The 24,246-nt window shown below is 44.4% G+C and overlaps 1 protein-coding gene across 5 annotated transcripts in view; it reads right to left on the bottom strand.

Annotated features, from left to right (window-relative positions):
• ASTN1 (astrotactin 1) overlaps positions 1–24,246 on the bottom strand; it is a 340,316-nt gene that overhangs the window by 218,491 nt on the left and 97,579 nt on the right. For all 5 annotated transcript variants that reach the window (XM_070077167.2, XM_070077166.2, XM_051858230.3 and 2 more), the window contains exon 2: positions 4,739–4,926. In XM_070077167.2, coding sequence (XP_069933268.1) covers positions 4,739–4,926 — 188 coding nt within the window. The remainder of the gene's footprint in view (positions 1–4,738; positions 4,927–24,246) is intronic.

Below are 24,246 nucleotides of genomic sequence, written 5' to 3' on the forward strand. Positions count from 1 at the left end.
TTTCACTTGCCACTTCTGCTTTCACTTTCTCGGGAGTTTGCAAAAGAGTATGCTTGTGTACTTTCATCGTTCTAAATGTCAATTATCTTGCAAAATCTGAAATAAATCTCTTCAGCCAAGTTGGAAGCACGCAAGAGGTTAAAACACATCATTTGACCCTCAAAGCAATGATGTGAGATTTCAGAAGGGAAATCCAATTATTCCACGCAAGGAGGAGATGGTGCCTCTTTGGAAAAAAACTAATTCAAAAATTTTAGGATGTGATTGAAAAATAAGAAAAGCAAAAGGTTTTCAAAGTTTTAAATTGCCAAGTGCCCATCTAGGGTATTGGCTTTCTTGCAACCTGTGATTTCATTTATACCAGTCCCAGTTTAAGAGGGGACTTCCAAATTCTCATTCACACAATGTCATAAGGATACAAAAACAGCTTCCCTATATTTCTCATTCTTCCATGACTTATATTTTATATTTAAAACTGAACATGGTGAATGCAAAATATAAAAATAAATAGTGGTCCCTCCATTGAGGCAATATGGATGAGAAAATTGTCAATGCGAAATGAGAGGAATGTGAACTTTAAGGTTTTCATGGAACCATTAATTCCTTCTGCACATATTGGAAATACTTAGGATTATCAGTTAAGCATTTAAACATACATTTTCTTAACAAGAGAGAAAAGGTTGGACATATTTATGTTTTGATAATCACCTTAACTTTTCTCTGTTTCAAATTATGCTATTTTGATCCAATCTGAAAGCTGAATCAATATTGATCACTAGAGTTAATGAAAAATAGCCCTGCTATTGTTATTCCATACCAAACAGTCTTTAGGTAATAAGATTTAAGTGCATTTTGCCGCCCAACACTGTTGCTAGTCGAAGGATTTTGCTATCTTCTGACATTTGTAATGCTGTCTTTCCAGATGCCTCGAGAAGCTGCCTATGTTACCTCCTAAGACTGCGCTATAAAGTCTATCAGATGAAGTCCGCCAATCCCAGAGCCCCTTCAGAAGAAGCCGTCAGAGGCCCTGGGAACAACATCTTCAAACGGGATGCCCCCAGGCTTGATTTCTAAGCTGGGGCAGGTACTCCACTGCAGACTTTGAAACGCTTCTAGAATAGAATCCTAAGGATAGAAGATGGTGCGTGGTGTGGAATGGGAATGCAAGGCAGTGAATTGGCTGGGTGGGCTGCAGCGGGCTCTGTGGACCAACTGGTCTTCGACAAGGATGCGAAGGAATACTGACATCTTCAGGTCACCCTGAGCCCCTGTTGTCCTGCACGAGTCAAAGGCCTTCCTGCACTCTTCATGGAGATGGGGCCTAAAGGCATCGAGAAGTCAAGCCAAGGACAACACAAAGCTTTCCCACCCTCTCGCTCCCTTTGCCTATGTCCTCTTAAACTCTGCCTGGTCCAGGCTGGTGGAAAATAAGAGAACAACGTGAACTAAAGCAGAAGGAATGTATCTTCTGTTTTATTTGGAAAATAGAGTGTCATTGCTGGTCTGTCATGGGTGCATAGAAAGCAAAGGTCTTAGAGACAGGTTTAAGGCCAATTCTGTTCTCTCTCCATTTCTACTGTACATTAATCCCTGCCCAAGGGATTTCATAAAAACAGCATTAGTGATGCAAAGCTTCTCATAAGGGTTGTTAGATTTTAAGGGCACAACCTATTTTCTAAAATCCTTTATCCTCCTTGATCAGCATAATTCTGTCTTCAAAGTCACCCACCCCCACAAACCTGTGCATGCTTGTGCGTGCACACACACACACACACACACATACTGCTCTAGAGAGCTCACTGGAGCACCTAACTCTGAGGATAGACAGCAGGGTCCTTGCTACCCTGAACAAATGATGCAACAATTAAGACAAGCTTCAGGCTGTCTTTCTTTTCTTTCTTTCTTTCTTTTTTCTTTTTTTTCTTTTTTCTTTCTTTTTTTTTTTTTTTTTTTGACAGGCAGAGTTAGACAGTGAGAGAGAGACAGAGAGAAAGGTCTTCCTTCCGTTGGTTCACCCTCCAAATGGCCACCACGGCCGGCGCGCTGTGCTGATCTGAAGCCAGGAGCCAGGTGCTTCCTTCTGGTCTCCCATGCGGGTGCAGGGCCCAAGCACTTGGGCCATCCTCCACTGCCTTCCCGGGCCACAGCAGAGAGCTGGACTGGAAGAGGAGCAACCAGGACAGAATCCAGTGCCCCGACTGGGACTAGAACTGGGGTGCCGGCGCTACAGGCAGAGGATTAGCCTATTGAGCTGCGGCGCGGCCCAGGCTGTCTTTCTACAGAACCCCATACTATGCCTCCAGCCTGCCCTAAACACCTTCTGACACATTACCTGTCTTTAAACCCTAGTATTCAAGGCCTATCTTTCAGACACAATGGAACTATTACACATGTTCAACTTCCATTAATTAGTTAATTTCTATTTAGTTATTTTGAGAGGCAGAAAGGCAGAGAGCGAATGAAACACAGACGGGGCTCCCATCTGCAGGTTCACTTCTCAGACAACCACAAGAGCTGGGGCTGGGCTAGGCCAAAGCTCCGAGCCCGGAACTCAATCCAAGTCTCCCATGAGGGCAGCAGGGACCCAGCTATTGGAGTCAAAACCTGCTGCCTCCCTGGGTCCACATTAGCAGAAAGGTGAAATTGAGAGAGGAGCCGGATCTCAAATCCAGACACTAGATTATGAGATGTAGATGTCAAATGGTTATGTTGGCAGTGAGGTCAAAGACCTGTCCCTGTTATATACTTTTCTTTAATATTTATTTATTTATTTAGAATGAGAGAGACTGAGTTTTTTATATAGTCTTGTACCAAATAAAAGAAAACCAAACCAAAGCAAAAGCACCCACAGCCACGACTTCCTCCCACGTTGACGAGAGGCGGCAGATTACTGATGGGAAATCTACCACCACAGCCTTCTTTTCACCTGAAGACAGCCTGGCTTCTGCATTTGTCACCCCGTTGGTGCCAGGCCCGATAAGCTGACCTACTTGTCTGGTCTCACCACTCTCCAGAAACTACAACCTACGCTGAAGAGGGAGTTCCCTGAGAGAAGAAACCCTGACCTTTGATGAAGGCTGGATGTGTGTTGCACCGCCCATGTGGTAGTCTTCGGTTAATTTGTAAATGTGAGGCAGAGTAATCTCATTTACCTGCTAGGCTTCTGGCCATATCTCCATGTTAAGGCTTACCATTCACTGTTCAAGGGCTTTCTTCTCTACCACAGAGTTAAATGAAGTGCTTTGTGCACTGCAGGTAACCTATCAAGTCAGTTATCTGTGGGTATGTTGGTTGGGGAAGAGATGGAAAGCTTACCTTCTGGGATTTTATCAGAGATTTATAGGGATATTTTACATACCAAATTTTTGATAAGAAGCATTTATGTATGTGTGTGTGCAAATATATATAATCATGTATATGTACATTAAATTAGATATACATATATATATATATATAATGTACTCAGCTTCCTTCAGTCTTCTATACAAAATTAAACATTACTGATGGTACTAGCACAATAGATGAGTTTAAGATTATACTAAGCCCTAAACTCATTCTGTGGTGAGTGTCCCTAACAGTGAGATAGCCCATGCCCCCCAGCGCATATGGCCCATGAATAATCAGGAAAGTCTCAACCTGTTACTAGGCTACCCCAAGAGAAGATAACATATTGGTTTACCAGTAATACTAAAACTCACAATAGCAAGTGAAGCAAGTATTTCCTGTGTCCACTGGGAAATTTCTCATGTATTCCACAAATATTGATTAAATATTAGCTTTTTGCATGTTCCAGGTGTTGGGGTTTTATATCAGTAAACAAAAAACACAAACATTACTCCTGCCTGCCATTGTAGCACTTGGTTTCTAGTGACATTCTAAAACAACTCTTTCCATTTTAGGAAGAATCTTCTAATTTTCTTGAAGCTTCCAATTTCCAGATAACAGAAGAGCTGGTTTCTTAACTGGACAAGGGGGAGAAGCAAGTATCTATTGATATTCCCTAAATTATAAGAGGGGAGAAATCCAGGATGCCGGATTTTCCTGGCTGCAGAAAGAAGAAAGAAGGCTTGGCAGCAGTAAGCAACCTGGAGATTCAGTTATTTAAGAAACACTTACAGAACACCCACTCTAAGATATTCTGATACAGTGAATGATTCCTTGGTAAGACTGTCCATTCCTCTACCTGATATTAACTCTGATTTGTAAAGTTACTCCCTAGCTGGGCATCTTCCTAGAGAGAACAGTTTGGGAATGCTGCTATAGAAATAGCTAACAAATTTTGCTTACAGTACAAGTGGGTGTACTTTCTACAAATGCAAAGTTTACTTATTAACATGATCAGTGATCATTATGGAGTTGGGTTATGTAGAGCTATTTGATGACACCAAGCCTTTTTATTTTTGCTTATTCATTTTTTATTTGGGAGAGACAAAGAGAGACAGACAGAGAGACCTCCTGTCCATCTGTTCACTCCCCAAATGCCCTGGAGTCAAGAACACAATCCCTATCTCACAAGGCAGGCAGGGACCCAATACCATGAATACCTGCTGCCCCCTGGAGTACAAATCAATAGGAAGCTGGAATTGGACATGGAGACAGGACTCAAACCCAGGCACCCTGATACGGAATGCGGGCATGGCAAGTCGAGCCTTAACCACTGCGGTAAACACCTGCCTCAGGCTGTTGATGTCCAGGTGACAAAGCTAAGGGCTAACGGCCAAGGCCACGCTGCCCTTACCATGACGGAGATGTGCAGGATCCTCAGCTCCTCTTCTGCAGATTCGTGCTGCGGCTCCTCAGTGGGATCTTGTCCAGGGAGGCTCGGGGCACCGTCCTGGTGATGGATGTGGAAGAGCAAAGTGCCATTCTCCAGCCACTGCTGCCTCCAGCGCACCAAAGGGATGTCCTCCGTGTTCCCCGAGATCTCTAGAGGACACACACCCAAGGCACAGGTGAGGATTTGGTCTAGGCCAAGTTTTCCATCTTCCTCCTAGCCATTGCTGCAAAATAGCACTTTTCATTAGAAGGCAAAAAAAAAGGGGGGGGGTCCAATTAGACTTAGGTCAGAATGACTGTTACTCCAAATCTCAAGGAAGCGAGAGATCCTGGGAAGAGAATTATCCCCCGTATGTTTTCCCACCGTAACTCTAGTGAGCCAGGCTCTCACCCATTGAGAAAAACACCACGGTGAAAATTCAAGTTCTACCTCTATTTCTGTGATCAATAGCACCCTTTACGAGGCACAGTTTGAATAGCTGATAACCCTCCAAGGTAAATGCAAGGTTGTTTGCCTCTTTGAAATTTGGAAGTGTGAGTCCCCCTAGCAATCACTCGTAGACACACCGAGAATCTCCCAAGGAGAGAGCTGGTAATTACTGTGCACAGAACTGGCATTTATGGAATAGTCCTGGGAGGTTACTGCCGAGCAACTGGGGCTGACAGGCTATTCCTAAAACCGCAGTCATTCGCTGCATAGTCCACTGGAGATGTTTGATAACTTTCTGTGGCAGGTAACGTTGTAATTCCTCTAATTTTTCTCTTCTGTTTCTCCAAGCCGAGGTGGTAAACATGAAGAGAGTAGTGAAGAATTGAGCCCTTCTCACAGACACAAACACCTACCTCCTACCTGCTTCCCAGGGATCTAGATCAAGGCACTGAACCATCATCAATGAATTTATAACAAAATACCCAAAACCTCCTGTGCCCTTTACGCTGTAATAGGCGCAAAGCTAATGTTGCAGAAATGTACTGTGTATCGCTGTCACATCTCAAAGCTTGGAGACACCCCAGAATAGAGAAAAATGGTTGACCCAGGCTTTTCCAAACATCATTTGGTCCTCGGGCCGTTTCTTCCTTAAGAATATTAGCACACCAGGGAACTAGCATTCTTTTGAACACCATTAACAAATCATTGCTTAATAAAGCTCTATGTTTTTAAAGGCATTATTTCTCTCAAAATTTATCACCTTTGACCAAAAAAAAAAAAATTCTGACGACATAAAAAAGATTTAATAGACACATTTAGAATGCATCCTCATCAAGTATCACAACCATAAAGAGGAAAGCAAATTTAAATATTTATGGAGTTTATAAATATCTTTCACTATCTGTGGGAGTGAGCAAATGCTATTCATTGACCCATTCATTTATTCAACGGGCACTCAGTAGACATATACTATGCACCAGGCACTGTTCTAGGCACTCAGTTTCTGATCTACATGAGGAGCTCAACAAATTCTGCAAAGAGCCCACCATGAGTAAAGGGGTAAGTCTCACAGCAGGTGCACAACAATGCTGTGTGGGAACCCAGAAGAGGTGATTAATCTTGCCTGGGTAGAGGGTGTGAGAGCGGAGGAAAGTAGCCTTCTTGGAGGGAGGTGATACTGGCATTGAGCTTGGAAGAACGAGAGCTCTTCCTTTCCGTAGGCAGAAAAGTGGAGACAGGATGCTGAGGCACTAGAAGGAGAATACGGACGAGAAGGAGGGAGACTCCGGGCTGATCCTCTGCGAGTAAGCTGGTGAGAAAGCTTTGTTCTGTCCCAGGCCAGTAGCCTGCTCCTGAAACACACGGACAGGGTCCTCCCAGTTGTCCCTACAGTCACAGAGGCCAGGGCAAAGGGTCAGCTAGAGAGAGTGAGGAAGGTGAGAAGGCAGCAAAGACCAGGTCACCAGAGCTCCAATTCGCTGGAGCCCCTCTCCCTCTTCACGCACAGGGCTCGTCCACCTCGCCTCTGTCCGTGGTCTGGTATGTGACCCGCCCCAGGGCTCAGAAAGCTGCAGTGAGCAGAGGGAGCGGAAACAGAAGATCCCCTGCCCAGGCTTGGTTTCCCCAGGCACAGCCCCACATGAGACGGTGATACTGGCTCGCCAAGTCCACCCTTCCTCTCAGGAGGCTTCCAGATTCCCAGGTGGGGAAGAACCATCAGGTGTGCGCTGGGAGCAGCAGTGGGCAGGCAACTCTTCAGGCACGCCCAGAAACCACAAACCCCATGGGCACTTACCCTTCCAGTCACTCCTCAGGCCTCCCCATCAAAGCACAAAAGGATGCCCCTGGAAACAGCCCCTCCTCTGTAAGTCCCTGCCCTGTCACTGCAGTGGAAGGAAACCAGACTCTGCCTCCTGTCCTCGCAGGCATCAAATCCAAGCTCTCCCAACGCCTAACGGAGCACTGCACGGTGTCATTAAATCACTCAGGGCAGCACACACCTAGCCTCCTCCCCTTGCCCACTCCGAGGCACTTATTTATTTATTCCACACATGTCTGGATGCCATGAAGAACCCTGTAACTATGCAGCAGGTCTAACACCCCCATACCGTCACATCTCTTAACATTTTTTTATTTTACATTTTATTTTACATTTTTTTTTAATTCCCCAGGAGATCCTCATCAAGTAGGCCAGGCTCTTCAGCTCTGTTTTAACTATGGAAGTAAAGATGAGGGATTACGGAACCCAGGTCATCTCAACATGACACAGAACAGGGACTGAGATGGATGAAAGATTAGGTCCCCTCCACACTAACACACACTCCAGACAGCAGGACCTCAGAGCATGGACTGAGAGAGGAAGCACTTGAGCAGAAAAGCCATCTGGTCTTTCAGGAGCTTTTATGCTACAGTATTTTCATTTTTTCAATGAGGTCTTAATATCTCATAGTTTGTTTTAGAATTGATATATTGGAACCAACATAGTTGCCTAGTGGATTGAGCCGCCACCTATGACACTGGCATCTCATGTGGGTGTCACCTTGTGTCCCGGCTGCTCCACTTCTGATCCAGCTCCCTGCTAATGTGTCTGGGAAAGCAGCGGAGGATTGACTAAGTGTTTGTGCCCCTGCCACCCACATGGGCGACCTAAAAGAAACTCTTGGTTCCTGGATCCTGGCTTTGACCTGGCCCAGTCCTAGCAGTTGCAGCCGTGTGGGGAGTGAGCCAACAAAAGGAAGATATCTCTCTCCCTCTCCCCCACTTCTCCCTCTCTCTCTTTTTATGTATAGATAGATATAGATATATAAATCTGCATTTCAAGAAAGAATTGATATATAGGGGGGCAGACACTGTGTTACATCCCATTAAACCACTGCTTGGGATACCAGCATCAAATATAAGAATGCTGGCCCAAGTACTGGCTGCTCTGCTTCCAGTCCAGCTCCCCGACAATGTGCATGGAAAGGCAGTGAGGGAAAGTCCAAGTACTTGGACCTCTGTCAGTCATATGGGGGACCTGGGTGCAATTCAAGCCTCCTAGCTTTAGCCTGGCCCAGTTCTTACTGTGGCCTTTTGGAGACTGATCTAGCAAATATAAGATCTCTCTCTCTCTCTCTCTCTCTCTAACTCTCTCTCTCTCTCTCTTCCTTCCTTTCTCCCTCCCTCTCTCCCTCCCTCCCTCCCTCCCTTCCTTTTCTCTCTCTCTCTTTCTCTCTTTCTTTCTCTCTTTCTTTCTTTCTTTCTCTTTCTTTATCTCTCTCTCTTTCTCTGTCATTCTGCATTTCAAATAAATTAATAAACTTTAAAAAATAAATAAAATTGGATTAAATTCATGCACCAAAAAGCTCACCATTTCAAAGCATATAATCCAGTTGTTTTTCATATATTTACAAAGTTTTGCAACCATCACCACTGTAAAGTGCCAGAATATTTTCATCAGCTCCAAAAGATGTTCCACTGGTGTTGTGGCACAGTTGTTAAACTGCAGCTTACAACACCAGCACCCCATTCCAGAGCACTTGTTTGAGGCCTGGCTGCTCCACTTCTGATCCTGGTCCCTGCAAATGCACCTAAGAAGGCAGGAGAACATGGCACAAGTGCTTTGGCCCCTGCCACCTACGTGGGAAATGAAGATAGAGTTCCTGACTTCTGATTTCAGCCGGGCTCAGCTCTGGCTGTTGTGGCCATCTGAGGAGTAAACCAGCAGATGGAATATCTCTGTGTGTATTTCTCTGTCTATGTTGCTTTGCCTTTCAAATAAATAAATACATACATATTTTTTTAAAAAGCATCCTGAAACTCAACAGCAGCCCAAACCATTTGATGAGAGGGAAGATATTCTGCTCCAGGGTCCCAGGAGTGATGGCACCAAGGAAAGAAAAGGTGCAGTAGCGATGTTGTCAAGGTGCTCCTTGGGAGCTGGACTGAGAGCACAGAGTCTCTGGCATGGGCTTCCAGGCCAACCCTCCCAAGCTCTCTGTGGCTACTCAGGCCCATCCCTGTGGGTGGTGAGATCAAGATCCTGTCTCGATGAGGCTCATCAGAGAAGGCAAGGCGTGAGGGAAAGAGGGTACTTTTTACTTTCAAAACTGATTATGAAATAACAGGTTTTTCCCTTGTGTTTTCCCCTCTCGTGGCAGGATCTGACATGGAAGAGCTAAAATAAGTAAATAAGTAAACCAAGGACTTGCTTAGTTATGCTATCTCTAGCCTGGGTCAACCAGTGACAAACCACAGAGGAAACAGGAAGTGTCTCATAGATTTCTTCACCGAAAAGACTGACATCAGAGCTTGGGACATCAACATGATTGCCTGATCTGGATGTCAGTAGAATGTGTCAAGAAGAGGAGGTGCTCAGGCTTTTATTTTTTTTATTTGACAGATAGAGTCATAGACAGTGAGAGAGAGAGACAGAGAGAAAGGTCTTCCTTCCGCTGGTTCACTCCCCAAATGGCCGCTACAGCTGGCGCTGCACCAATCTGAAGCCAGGAGCCAGGTACTTCTTCCTGGTCTCCCATGTGAGTGCAGGAGCCCAAACACTTGGGCCATCCTCCACTGCCCTCCCGGGCCACAGCAGAGAGCTGGACTGGAAGAGGAGCAACCAGGACTAGAACCCGGCGCCCATATGGGATGTCGGTGCCACAGGCGGAGGATTAACCAAGTGAACCACGGCATCAGCCCCCAGACTTTTTTTTTAATCGATGCAAGCCAGCCATGAGACTACAAAGGAGCAAATCTGAGAAGGGCTAAAATCATAGTTCCAGCCCAAGGCCACTTGGGGGTTGCCAGTGAGGTCCAGACAGAACCCTTACACAATCTACTGAATGAAATAAGTGCCCACAGACTCCTACACAACCATCTCAAATTACCACAGACGGCAAGGACTCCAATACCGTCTTCAGATGTGAAGCTGAGACATCCACACAGGCATGGCTTCCTTTCTTCATTTTCAAGAGCCTCAAACCTCTCAACCCCTCCCCAAATTCTGGAACTACTGGAATCCACAGAAACCAGGGTAGTGTTTATTCTGATATGGAATAAATCCTTTTGCAGCACATTATACTTCCCTCATTCAGCAAATGTGCTTCATGGTCCCTCTCCCAAGGAGTTTGTATCTGGTAGCAAACCTAAGACATGGCCATGAACACAACCACTGAACATTATAGCAGTGAGTGAGAGGGTGGAACTTGGCTGGGCATGACTGATGGGAAGAAATAAAATGGGGACAATGTTGGAGCCAAGTCCAGAGGAAGAGAACAGTCTGTGCAAAGGAGCAGAAGGAGGACGCCTGCGTTCAGACCCACAGGAGGAGGGTGCCTGCGTTCAGACCCACAGGAGGCCTGGCTAAGCTGTGGGGAGAGGACATGGAGAGGAATAAGGGAGGGCCCAGGCTAAATGTGCACATGGGTGTGAACCGTGAAAGTTGTGAATGCCAGTTTAAGGAGTTCAGAGCCAGAGTTGATTTAGGTCTTATTAAGCAGGAGAATGAACTAAGCCAAGATTTAGAATGATTAGAGAGACCCAGAAGGAGAATGGCAGACAAAGAAGACCCAAGCAGGATCTCACTGTGATTCTGGTCCTATGTGCAACAGGGACCTGAACAGTGAACAGGGACTAGAGGCCCAGGTATGATCCGAGTTGCCGGACAGATTACCTTGCTTTGAATCTTCTCTTCTGAACAAGGTTTGACTGCAGATGAGCTGCAAGATGACTCTGTGGCTTTTACCTGCCATGATTTTTCCACCTATAAAGACGATAAGTTTGATGTCCCATGCAAGATGAAGCTTTTCCTTGAATTGCACCTGCTGTCCACCCTTGCTTTCCCTGTGCATGTAGTGGAACATTTTAGAATGAACAGGGCCTTCCAGACACCCAGGGCCATCGTCACACTGGACTTCAGGCTGGTAAGAAAGACTCTCATCCACGCTGGCACCGAGATGTGGTTTCTAAAAAAGAAAGCTTAGCACTTCTTCATGCAATAAAGGAATGGAATGATGGGTCCTTGGGCAGGACAAGTCACAATAGGGAATAACCTGGAGTGGTGAAAGGCAGGGGGAAGGAGTATGAGATGAAATTATTTTAAATTAGCCTTAGTCATTGTTCTAATGTTAGCTTGTGAGCCATGAGCTGGTAGTCTCTTCGTGGAGTCAGCTTAGGACACCCAAAACTTTGGTATAGAAATGTCCCTTGCAGCCACTACAACTTCCTCTTCCTTTCGCACTTCTTTCTCCTTCTCTGAGCCTTTCTGCTGGCAGTCCCTGCATTGAACTGCCAAGAAAACACATCATATCAGAATCAGTTTCCCCAAAAGATAATCTCATTGAGGGCAAGTTTCATTTTGCCCTCTCTCAAGTAATTTGATCATTTAAATTCAAATATGGACTCCAACTGGGGACATTCTCAAGGATCCTTTAATTCACTGAACTGCACGGAGTAGCTGGGAGAAACCCTGGCATTCTGGGACCCTCTTCACTCCCAGCCAGTCTGAGTTTCAAGCTGAATCCAGCTGAGCAGTAATGAGGTTGCTCTGGTTGCTAAGGTCACGGTGGAGGGAGCATTAACTTGTCAATCATCCACCTCATGTGAAGGGGGCTCAGTGAACTGACCCCATAGTCATTCACTGTTGAAGATGATACCCCCTGATGGCCATTACTGATGATCGAAAGACCTAACTTAGGTCAGAATTTTCCTACTTGTTGATAATCTTAGGACCACTTCAGAAGGGGGTCCCAAGTGCAGATTTTTAAAAAGAATAGATCAACTGGGGCACAAATGTAGTGTACTTCTGTGGGAGCAGACGTTTGGCCTAGCAGTTAAGATGCTCCTGTACCATATCAGAGTGCCTGGATTTGATTCCTGGCTCTAGATCCTTACTCCAGCTTCTGGCTAATTCAGAAGCCGGGAGGCAGCAGTGATAGCAAGAGTAATTTGGTTCTTGCCAGCCACACTGGAAATCTGCATGGTATTCCTAACTCCTGGCTTTAGCTCCATCCACTCCTGGCCATTTCAGGCATTTGGAAAGTGAATTAGCAGACAGGGACTCTCTCCCTCTCTGACTTCCAAATAAATAAAAGAGATGTGAAGATCCGTATTTGTAGGGGAGTTGGTGGGCCCATGGAATATTAGTCTTGTTTAGTTGTTTTTCAATTTTATTACATGTATCACTATGAATACTCTTAGGTCCTTTATGAAAGAGTTACAAGGGAAAGAGGACATCTCTAAAAATAGAATCTAGCCACACCGTCACCCTATGCTATCTTAAGTGACCATTCCAAGTTTCCCTGTGAGATGAAGATGAATCTCACAGCTTCAGCAGTGATAAGCCAACCATCCGAAACTGAGAATACCAAATGTGTCTTGTATATCAGATACTATCATTAAGATCGTCAAAGATAGGCCTGTGATAGCATTACCCCCTTTTCCTCTGTTCTTTTTCACTTTCCTTTTTCCACCCTCTAATATCAGGCTTTGAAAGATATTGATGGTCAATGTGGTTTCCCACATGGTTTCATTATGGTCTTTGGACTGGAACTATTAACAGTAGTATTAACTTTCAACACCCTTGTAAGAAAACAACCTGCTGAAGTCAGGGGTTAATAACAGTAGGGGACCACTAATTATCCTGCGAGGCTGCATCCTGGTGGCGGATATGACCCAAGTCTTTAATGGTTTTGGAAGAGCAGCCTCCGAAGACCCCAACTTGTTTCATAAACATAATGACAGCGGCACATTAATGTGCTGACCATCTGTGAAGAAAGACGAGGACAAAAACAGAGGAGAGATGCAGAGGAAAAAGCAAGGCAAGTGAGGAAATGAGACTGGTCAGAGGAACAATCGCCCCTGGGCTGAGCTGGCCAGGTCTCCACACCTCTTGCCATGGCAACCATCTGGTGTGGAGTTCTGAAGTGATGCGATCCCACATCCCAGGGTAAGAGCCGCAGGGAACAGGACACCCAGCTGTGCCTGAATTCTATCCACCACCGATGCCAGGAGCACTGATGGTTTTGCTGAAGTTTGTGCCTGGCCAAGTGAACAACAAAATGGGAGACAGCACAGCCGGGAAATTCTTTTGTGCAGATATTTAGAGCCCAAATGGGAGTGGAACTCTCATTGAGGTTCCTGTATTTGACTCACATGGAGTTGTTTAGCACCTCATTCTTCAGGGCTGGCGCTGTGGCTTACTGGGTTAATCCTCTGCCTGTAGTGCTGACATCGCATATGGATGCCAGTTCTAGTCCCGGCTGCTCCTCTTCCGATCCAGCTCTCTGCTGTGGCCTGGGAAAGCAGTAGAAGATGGCCCAAGTCCTTGGGCCCCTGCACCTATGTAGGAGACCCAAAAGAAGCTCCTGGTTCTTGGCTTTAGATCAGCACAGCTCTGGCCATTATGGCTGTTTGGGGAGTGAACCAATGGATGGCAGACCTTTCTCTCTGTCTCTCCCTCTCACTATCTGTAACTTTACCTCTCAAATAAATAAAATCTTTTTTAAAAAATCTCATTCTCCTTTCTGTCCCTCCACAAAGCCTTGAGCAAGGGATAAGGGACAGCAAAAGTTTTAGAGGAAATAGCTTACAATTGTCAAAGCTTCTCACCCCACAGAAGCACAGGAGGTTTCTTTTTCAAGTAACTAACTCTTTGAGATTTGGAATAGAAATTCCCACTTGTAACCAGGCAAAGAATAGCCAAATTTCTTTTCCCCTGTGTGGGGCTGTCTGCCTTCAGTGGCAAAACAGAGCCTCAAGGCAACAATGATCCTGGGATGAGCAATGGAGCAGCAGATTAGAGAGACCACTGGACAGGGAGCTTGGAGGGTGGAACTGCTGTAATCTCTCTGAAATTTACTCTTCTTGTCTTCAAACGATGGGACCAGGAGGTCTCCAGATACTCTCCAGTTGTAACTCTACTATTCAACATCACAAAACCTGACACGGTGCTTGGGTCAGGGACAGGCTGACTATAGTTCTGTATGCCAACTAGATAAAAGTTTCTGTGGATGTTTTGCAAAGCAAACTTTCCTACTGGAATTTGGAATGCTTCCTCTTGGCCCAGCCCTTCAATCAACAGAGTGTGGAATGATTGTATCAAAACTCATGAGAGTTACCCATTGACAACTCAACAAATGGTGCCCAAGAAGAAAGATTCGTCCACATGTAGATGCTTCCAGAGGATTTCCAATGTGTTATTAACCTTTGATCGGCTATGTGGATAAATATAGTCTAGGTACGAAAACACTGCAAGTTAGCACTCCAGCAGCCTTCCAATATCCCTTTATAGAACTATGTTCTAAAAAATCTGGAATGCTAACTTCCTCTAATGCTGCCCACACACCCACTCCTCCATTTAAGATGGGCTAAAATGAAGCAACACAGGAAGCAGGGGAGAGGAGAGAAAGAAAATAAGGACCCTGCATAGTTGATAGTATGTAGTCTCTGGGGGCTGCTGAGGGTGGGAGCGTGGGCAGCAAAGGGTGGCTTTTAAAATCAGCCTTGATGGAAAGCAGCGAGGCTTTCTATGGATGCGGCTGGAAGTAGGTCACTCCACGCGACTCTGTGCTGGCATGAACAGCAATCGAGCAACTACATGAACATCCTATTTACCTAGCCATGGAGATGAAAACATTCCTGTGGGGGGAAATGCAGCCAAAAGGTTCCGACACAACCAGAGAGATGAGGAGGCATTCAAATGGCTTGTGATTTCCTCCAAAATGGTTTGCTTGTTCCTACCACCGTGCTTCTCTGGATCTTTTCAAACCTCTGCAAAGAGTTTATCCACATGATACTCATTAAAATCTCATTTGAAAGGGGAAGAAAAAGCCCAGAGCTCTTTGAAAAAGGCAGGGTTATCTGAGCTGCAGCTGTACTGGTACAAAGGTTGTTTTGCGAATATCTAGTTCTGTTCTCCATTGCAACCCTACTGACCTCTGTAGATTGAGATAACGGCACTTGTTTAACAAAATCTGACATCAAGTACCATGTGTAAAAATATTTACACTCGTCATGTTAAAGTATGCATTTACAGATCAGTTCGCACATTGTCATGAGAACAAGTCCTTTTGAAACCTGAGGTTTCACAGCTGGAATTCTGACAAGCTTGGAGACCTTGGGGGCTACTGTCTTGCAGTGCGGCTTTGGAAGCAGCCTGGACGCCTAGGTCTGGGGAAGCTGAAATACTGCCTGCAGAGTGATCATAAGGAAACTGCCTACTAGACCCAGTGAGAGCTCTGTTCACTCTCAACTCTCTCTCATAGTGCTAGCCTTTCACTAGCAAAGAGTTTAGTATTTGCTATAATTCTCTGACCTTGAATGCTTTCCGTTGAGTCCCCCTCTAGGGCTCTTGTCTTATGAAATGGATAGAAAAAGGAGCAGGTAATGACAAGACATCACCTGTAAATGACTTACAAAAGGAGAATAGCCTATTTCTTGCCCTAAACTGTCTTGATTCATCTCCATTTCTAATTAGTCCTCATCTACTTGTCTTTCTGTTCTTATCATCTATGATTCAACTGAGCAGATAATGATGTACCCATTATGTGCTGGTTCTGTTAGAAAGCTCTTCCAAAATTTGTGAGCTACTTTAACCCTTAACAACTCTTCATTGTGGACAGTGATATCCATGTTATACAGACAAGGAGTTTGAGTTTCAGGAGCACAGACCTACTCCCCCCAATTAGTAAGTACTAGAATTGAGGGGAGGGAGAATTTCCAGGTCTACCTGTTTTAATGCCACCATTTCTTCTCACTGTCTAAACTCCCATCCCCTCACTGTGCAGATCTCAGCCTCGAGATACCAAAACCAAAGTGCTCAGAAGTATCTGGCATCTAATGAATGCCAACAAACATCGATAGCATCGTCATCAACATTATTAACATGGTATTTGTTGCTGTCATTATTATCACTTACATACATCCTAAAACTGAGCAACAATTTTTGACAGAACTAAGCAACTGGTATCTTCAAATGGCTCCAGCTGCTTAAGTCTTCCTAGGTCCAGGAACGCTTCGTCCAGGAATCAGCTCTGTTGCAGCCGAAGAATCTAGGCCACAGCATAGTTGGGCATTTCTGTAAGTGCTTGTTAGAAAACTGAAAACCCTCTAGATGTCTCTGATAAAAGTGCACCATAACTCTCTTGAAGACTTGGCCATAGGGGCCTCCCAGGGGACCGGCCTGCTGTCCATGTCATTGGAGACAGGCTTGCAAGCCCCGCCTTAGAGAAACTGACAGGCACTCAGCAAGTCACTCATGAATTTAAATGGGCAGGTCCTTCAGAGGGATTTGGGAGTGGTGACGTGTGCCAGGAGGAGGGAAGAAGCAAATCCTTTAGTGGTAAACTGAATCCTGTGCAGACTAATCCGTGTAGAAACCAAGGATCGCAAACACTGAGAGGTATTGCGCTCCAGTGGAATCTTCCGTTCTCGACTTCACCCTGGGGAAAGAGGCTTCCCACCGACCCTGAGCACCGCCTCTTCACACGCACTCCAACACGCAGCTCGGGAGCCCAGAGCTTAGAGGGCCGGTCATTTCTGCAGGCTCTTCTCTCTAAACCATAGCCTTCTCCAGGAAAGGGGGCTAAGTGACCTCAAAGCCTCTCGCATTCTGAAATTCTCTGATTTTAGTCATGTTGGCTTCCAGTGGTCTGCAGTGCCATATTTGGGACTGGAACTCAAGTTCCTTCAAAATGAAGATGGGATGTGGTAGCAATCTTAGGTATTTGAGAAAGTGGAGGGATTCCACAGACACAAGCACACGACCAAAACCATGATCACTATCACCACCGTGCAAACTGAAAAGCTCTTTTTATTATTATTATTTGACAGGTAGAGTTATAGACAGTGAGAGAGAGAGAGAAAGGTCTTCCTTCCGTTGGTTCACTCTCCAAATGGCTGCCATGGCCAGAGCTGCACCAATCCAAAGCCAGGAGCCAGGTGCCTTTTCCTGGTCTCTCATGCGGATGCAAGGGCCCAAGTGTTTGGACCATCCTCCACTGTCCTCCCAGGCCACAGCAGAGAGCTGGACTAGAAGAGGAACAGTTGGGACTAGAACCTGGCGCCCATATGGGATGCCGGCACTGAAAGGTGGAGGATTAACCAAGTGAGCCACGGTGCCGGCCCCAAAAGGTCTTTTTTTTTTAAATTTTATTTAATGAACATAAATTTCCAAAGTACAGCTTATGGATTACAATAGCTCCCCCCCCCCCCATAACCTCCCTCCCACCCACAACACTCCCCTCTCCCACTCCCTCTTCCCTTCCATTCACATCAAGATTAATTTTCAATTATCTTTATATACAGAAGATCAATTTAGCATATAATAAGTAAAGATTTCAACAGTTTGCACCCACATAGAAACACAAAGTGTAAAATACTATTTGAGTACTAGTTATAGCATTAATTAAACACCTAAGAGTAATTGTGTATTAATTACAGAGTTCAACCAATAGTTTTAAGTAGAACATAAAAAATACTAAAAGGGTAAAATATTAAGTTCTTTTTTTTGTTTGTTATATAGTTTTTTTATTTAATAAATGTGAATTTACAAAGTGCAACTTTTGTATTGTTGTGGCTCTCCCCCCAACCTCCCTCCCTCCCATGGCCCTCCCCTCCTCCTCTCCCTCTCCCATCCCACCCTTCATCGAGTTTCATTTTCAATTACCTTCATATACTGAAGATCAACTTAGTATATACTAAGCAAGGATTTCAACAGGCTGCACTCACACAACCGCACAAGGTATAGGGTATTGTTCGACTAGTAGTGTTGTTTTTGAGTTTCATAGTCAAACATATTAAGGACAGAGATCCTACGTGGGGAACATGTACCCAGTGACTCCCGTTGTTGATTTAACAATTGGCACTCTTATTTATGACATCAGCAATCACCCGAGACTCTTGCTATGAGCTGTCTAGGCTATGGAAGCCCCTTGAGTTCACCGACTCTGAACTTGTTTAGTCAAGGCCGTATCACAGTGGAGGTTCCTTCCTCCCTTCAGAGAAAGGCGCCTCTCTCCTTGATGGCCTGTTCCTTCTGCTGGGGTCTTGTTCACCAGGATCTTTCATTTAGATTGTTTTTTGCCACCATGTCATGGCTTTCCATGCCTGTGAGACTCTCATGGGCAAAAGGTCTTTCTTACAAGACTCCCCTTTCATTCATCAGACCTATGTGGTCCTTTCTTTCTAGAAGTAGAAACTGAAAGGCCGAGGAGGGTACGTGACAAGTTTAAGGGTTAGACCTAAGGAGATGCATGTTCCAGATTCAGCTTCCTAACTCTCCACACAGTGCTCTTTCTGCCAGACCATACTGCCTACCAAAGTGATATTTATTTACACCGAGAAATCACGAGCTACTCTGCTTGTATTTCAGCTTAATAAATTAGATATGCAGAAATATACATCAATAGTAAGCACTGTCAGGAGTTTGAAGGGTTTGGGCTTATAGACCTGAGAATGAAATTGAGTTATTAACCAATTCACACGAGTGTACAAATCAGACGACAATTTGACGTGATTTCCCAATGACAGGCTCCCCTGGAGCTCCCAATCTGCTCAGTGCTTGTTCCCGGTTACTGATCTGCAGACTCTTGACGCTGCCGTGGGGTGGGCCCATTTCTAGAGGCTGATTTTTATAAGTGCTCTTTGCAGAAGGGGTCAAGGAAACCTCCAAACGACCTGACAACTCTCCCCATGGAAATGTTGATGTAGCCATTTAAAGCCCTGCTGGGTGAATGATTTCCAAAGAGCACAAGGTGACTTGGATTGCGAAGGTGCATGGCTGCTCAACAGGGAAGAGCACACATGTACAGGACTTTTCCTCATCATGACCCTGTCTCTTTTCTCACATGAAGGAAATACAGAACACAGGTAGGAAACAGGAGCCGTGCATGCCAAGGGAAGGGTGTATTTGGGCACAGGGGAAGCCTGTATGTCATTCTGTACTCCTTTCTGGCTGGCATCACTCCTTGTGCCTGCCTTGTTGCTGTGTCCCTTCACTGCACTGATCATCACACTGCTGTGAGTTTTGCAAAATAAATAAATAAATAAATAAATAAGTCACTGTGTTTTCTGCCTTTGATGAGGAAGAGGACACTCCTAAGGAACACAAGTGTAGGCTTTTAAATAAGCTAGACTGAACACAATGATGGTAACTGCAGGGCATTGACAACTGATGTCAGGACACCAAGACAGGAACCTGGGGCCAGCTGTACAGCATAGACAGTGTCTCCACCTACTCTTCCTCCCGTGACCAAAGCTGCATGGAGCTGGAAGCAGCTATGCTAGGGCACACTTGTCCTCCCTGGCTTCAACCTCAAAACTGAGGGTAACCTCTGCTTCCTAGCAAGAGAATCTGTGCCTTTCATTCAAAAACTATTCAATATCATTTTTTGTCTTACTTACATCAATATTTTCTGACTGTGCCACACCTAGGGAAATGAATTCCACGTGAGTAATAAATATTGGATGAAGTTGCACTGCCTTTCCTTTGCACTAAACTCACCTCTTTGGGTTTCAAATCTAGACCTTGCAATCCTAGCAGTTGACTACTTGGTGGACAAGGTCACAGACACTTTAAGTGGTAAACATGGCTCACATGCGTCTCTTCATCTTTGCCACGTGTCAGGAAACTTAGTTATATTCCTGTCTTCCCTACTTGACTTTGGCATCCAGGATGTGTCAGGGATTTTATTCTACCTTCATAGAACCGTACCTACTTCCTACTGACCATGACAACCAACTTTCTGTGCACTTCTCTGGCTCATTAAATGCACTCCCTGGAGTGGAGTGGTTGAGCACTGCAGAAGTAAAAAGGATTATAAGATGAGAAAACCAAAATCTGAGGCAAGGTTTTATACTCACTACCCTTGAAATCATGTCTCAATTTCTCCATCTTTCCAAAAGTGGAGATAACATAAATATCTACATCACAGGGCAGTTAAAGTGAAAACACATGCTGAGAAATATGAGCTATAGTTATTACTATCATTAAAATTAGTGAAAAGAATAATTTATTTTATTCCTGTATTAAAAAATCCATACCGTTCCCTATTAAGTGTAGACTACTGTTGTGTTTCCCGCGTCCCCCATAACATCATATTGGGTCGATGTTTTCAGAGTGATTTTAATGAGCTCTAAGTTATTTGCCTGAATCATCAATGGTATGAAAGATCCTTGTATTTTATAACAACAGCTAATTTTTATCTGTGAGCTCATTGCCTTGAAGGTGATCACATGAAAATCGTCTCCCTCTTTTCTGCCCTCTACCATAGATTCTTACGATTGTCTTATAGTCTGTCTCCATCAACTTTACTTTCTAGTACATAAAGTTCAGTGTCATCAAAATCATTTATAAACTCTGTTAATTTTACTGCTTTCATAATTGAAGCCTTATGCTCAACAAATATGGTGATAACTCAGCATTTAATAAAAGTGTATTTAAGAGGCCGGTGCCGTGGCACAACAGGTTACTATGCTGCCTCAGTGCCTGCAGCCCTTATGGGCACCTGTTCTAGTTCTGGTGCTCCACTTCTGATCCAGCTCCCTGCAAATGTGCCTGGGAAAGCAGAGGAAGATGGCCCAAGTGCTTGGGCACCTGCACCCATGTGGGACATCTGGATGAAGTTCCAGACTCCTGGCTTCAGCCTGGCACAGTCCTGGCCTTTGTGACCATTTGGGGAGTGAACCAGTGGATGGAAGATCTCTCTCTCTGCCTCTCCTTCTCTCTCTGCCTCTCCCTCTCTTCTGTAACTTTGCCTTTCAAATAAATAAATAATCTTTTTAAAAATGTACTTTAAAACATATTTGTTTTAATTGTTTGAAAAGCAGATTGTATACACACTCAGAGAGAGAAGGAGAGATGACCCATCCAATGGTTCACTCCCCAAACACCCTAAACAATGCCTAGTTTAACTTAGGCAAAAGCCAGCATACATGACCTCAACTAGGTCTCTCATATTGTTGGCAGGAACCCAATTATTTGAGCCATCATCATCTGATGCCTTCCAAGTGCGCATCAGCTGGAGGCTAGAATCAGGGTAGAGACAGGACTCAAACCCAGGCATTCCCAAGAGTAGAAAGTACCGCTATGTTCCTGAATCTGCTGTATATATGAAATAATGAAATTTGTAAACCTTAAATAGAACATTTAAAAGAGTCATCTTAACCAGTGCACCAAATGTCTATCCCAAGAATAACATACTCTAAAGGTAGAAACTATCAAAACTTTTGAAGATATGAGTCAATCTGCTTGATCAGTACATATGGCACACTCTACAGAACACTGATCATTTTGATTTTAAAAAATTTTTTGATCATTTGGATTTGATTTCCCTTTATGTATGCTCACTATCACCATACACCCTTTACCACTGTGCCATACCCTTCTTTCACTCATGTCAGGTTCAATGACAGATGAAGTACTTACAGATCTCCACTAGGCAACCCCCAACAGGGTGGCAGAAACCATACAAACAGGGACATTTGCTGGTAAGATTGAACTACATGCCCTGATACCTTCCCCAACTCCACCTCTCAAATTATGTGGTAGGCACTGGTGTATTCTTTGCAGCATCAGTAATTGAACCATTTTTATTTAATTACCTGATTTGGGGTCTTCTTAGCACTCAGTATTATTTGTTTCAGTTCTTCAATTTAAGAAGTAACATACTTGGTGGAATTTTATAATTTTGTCAATAAAAACAGAGAAAATTAATCCCAGCAGTTACTTTTCTGTTTCCCCACTACAATCATGAAAGAATTTTGTGATTTTCTGACTGTCACATTTTCTACATATCTTTCGAGGACCTCTTAGATCCCAGATGATCATAAACATCTATTTTGGTCAAATAATTTCTATCTACTGTTCATGGTCTTATACACAGTCGATTAATAATCTTTTAAGCTTTTCCAAGTCCTTGCTGTGTTCGAAAACATTTGCTTTATATTTAAAAAACTTCTACTCTTCCCAAGCAAGTACTAGGTGGATTGCTTCCTTTGATAGAGCCTGTCTTAGCCATTTAAGGGAAGGGTGGTATCTGACTTTGTGCTATCTTTGTTTCATTCTGAAAAGCTGGACCCAGATGGTGGGGAAAAGCTCTTGCCTCATCCCAAGAAAGCCTATAGATCTTAGGTGAGGGTTCCGTAAAGTGCAATAGAAACCCCTCCCCTCAGCCACCATGCTCACAGAAGCAAACGGAAACGTGCACCACGCAGGAGAGGAGAAGGGGAGAAGGGGAGATGCTTCCCATCTGGCATTCCTGCGACTGTGTTATAGATGATGAAACAGAGATGAGGGGACTTTAAAAAGTGGCTGGCTCTGCTTCTTTAATTGCCCTGTCTGGAAAGAAAGTCTGTCATCAGGCTGGGAACTGGATCTGCTCATGAGATTGATCGGAGGAAGACTTTCTCGCCCAACCTAGATTGCTTCAGTTTTACTGGAATTGAGGCAACCCATAAACCTATCAGTGACTCAAGAAAATTGAAGCAATTAAGTCTGCAGGTGTGCATAGTTGTCATATTAATAATGGATCTGTGTTAATATAAGTCACAGAAGGTTTCTGCCCAACAAGTGCACTTGTGCTGGGAGTGAAACCACCTTGGGGAGGTGAAGCACTTCCGTCATGCCGACATTGGGGAGCTCATTCCCCTATGCCCACCTAACCCCTCGTGGGGACAAGTCCCCATAGCCTCACCAAGGGACCCCCCATCCCGGTACCGGCTTCAGGAAGCCTTCCCTCACGCTCCAATCAGCTCATTTCGGAGATGCTGAATCTCACTCAGGTGAAGAAAACGCCAGTTAAAGATACCGAATGTCCTTAATGTGCTGTACACTGAGGCTTAATGCTATAACGAGTACTCAAACAGTATATTTCACTTTGTGTTTCTATGGGGGTGCAAACGATTGAAATCTTTACTTAATGCATACTAAACTGATCTTCTGTAAAAAAAAAAAAAAAAAAAAAGAAATTATCAATTCCCAACTTGACTCTCACTGGGATTAAACATGACAATAGGTCTGATCTGATTTCATCATCATTTAAAAAAAATCATCTATTATTTTTCACTTTATGTTTCTGTGTGGGAGCAAACTGTTGAAATCCCTACTTAATGTATACTAAGCTGATCTTCTGTATATTAAGATAATCGAAAATGAATCTTGATGTGAATGGAAGGGGAGAGGGAGTGGGAAAGGGGAGGGTGGTGGGTGGGAGGGACGGTATGGGGGGGAAAGCCATTGTAACCCATGAGTCGTACTTTGGAAATTTATATTCCTTAAATAAAAGATAAAAAAAAATAAAATGATAAGTGCATTTTCCATGAAAAAAAAAAAAGATACCGAATTAGACACTGCAGGAGTACAATTGTCGGGCATGCTCTTGGAAGGAGTTAGATCTGGTTTAAGTGCTATGTGTTCCATTTTATACCAGTTGGTCTTGAACAGGTTATTTAAGCCCAACAAGGATTGTAACATTCACTTTATAAAGCTGTTGTGAGCAGAAAATGAAGTAATAAATGGAAAGCTCTTAATTCAGTATCTGTGGTTATGGTCTCTGTAATGATTTCTCCTTTTCTGACCTTGAAAGTATTTTGGTTCCTAGGAATTAATTTCCAATTGTTCCTCAGGGGCTGCCAGACGACAGCAGGGTGAGAATGGCATTAGCAAGGTTTAGGAAAGACAGGTAGGCAGCACATCGGATGTGTCAAGCCTAGTGCCTTCTCTCCACACTTTCCAGTGGAAGCTGCTCTCTCCTCACACAGCCAGTACTTTCTTTTCTTTTTTTTTAAAGATTTATTTAGTTATTATTTGAAAGGCAGAATTACAGAACAGCAGAGGCAGAAGGAGAGGGAGGGAGGGAGAGAGAGAGAGAGAGAGAGAGGTCTTTCATCCACTGGTTCACTCCCCAGATGGCCACAAGGGCCGGATCTGAGCCGATCCGAATCCAGGAGCCAGGAGCCGGATCTCCCATGTGGGTGAAGGGACCCAAGGACTTGGGCCATCTTCTACTGCTTTCCCAGGCCACAGCAGAGAGCTGGATCGGAAGTGGAGCAGCTGGGACCCG

Source organism: Oryctolagus cuniculus, chromosome 7 (genome assembly GCF_051225735.1).
Source record: "Oryctolagus cuniculus isolate XC-2025 breed Fujian yellow rabbit chromosome 7, ASM5122573v1, whole genome shotgun sequence".
Classification (NCBI taxonomy): domain Eukaryota; kingdom Metazoa; phylum Chordata; class Mammalia; order Lagomorpha; family Leporidae; genus Oryctolagus; species Oryctolagus cuniculus.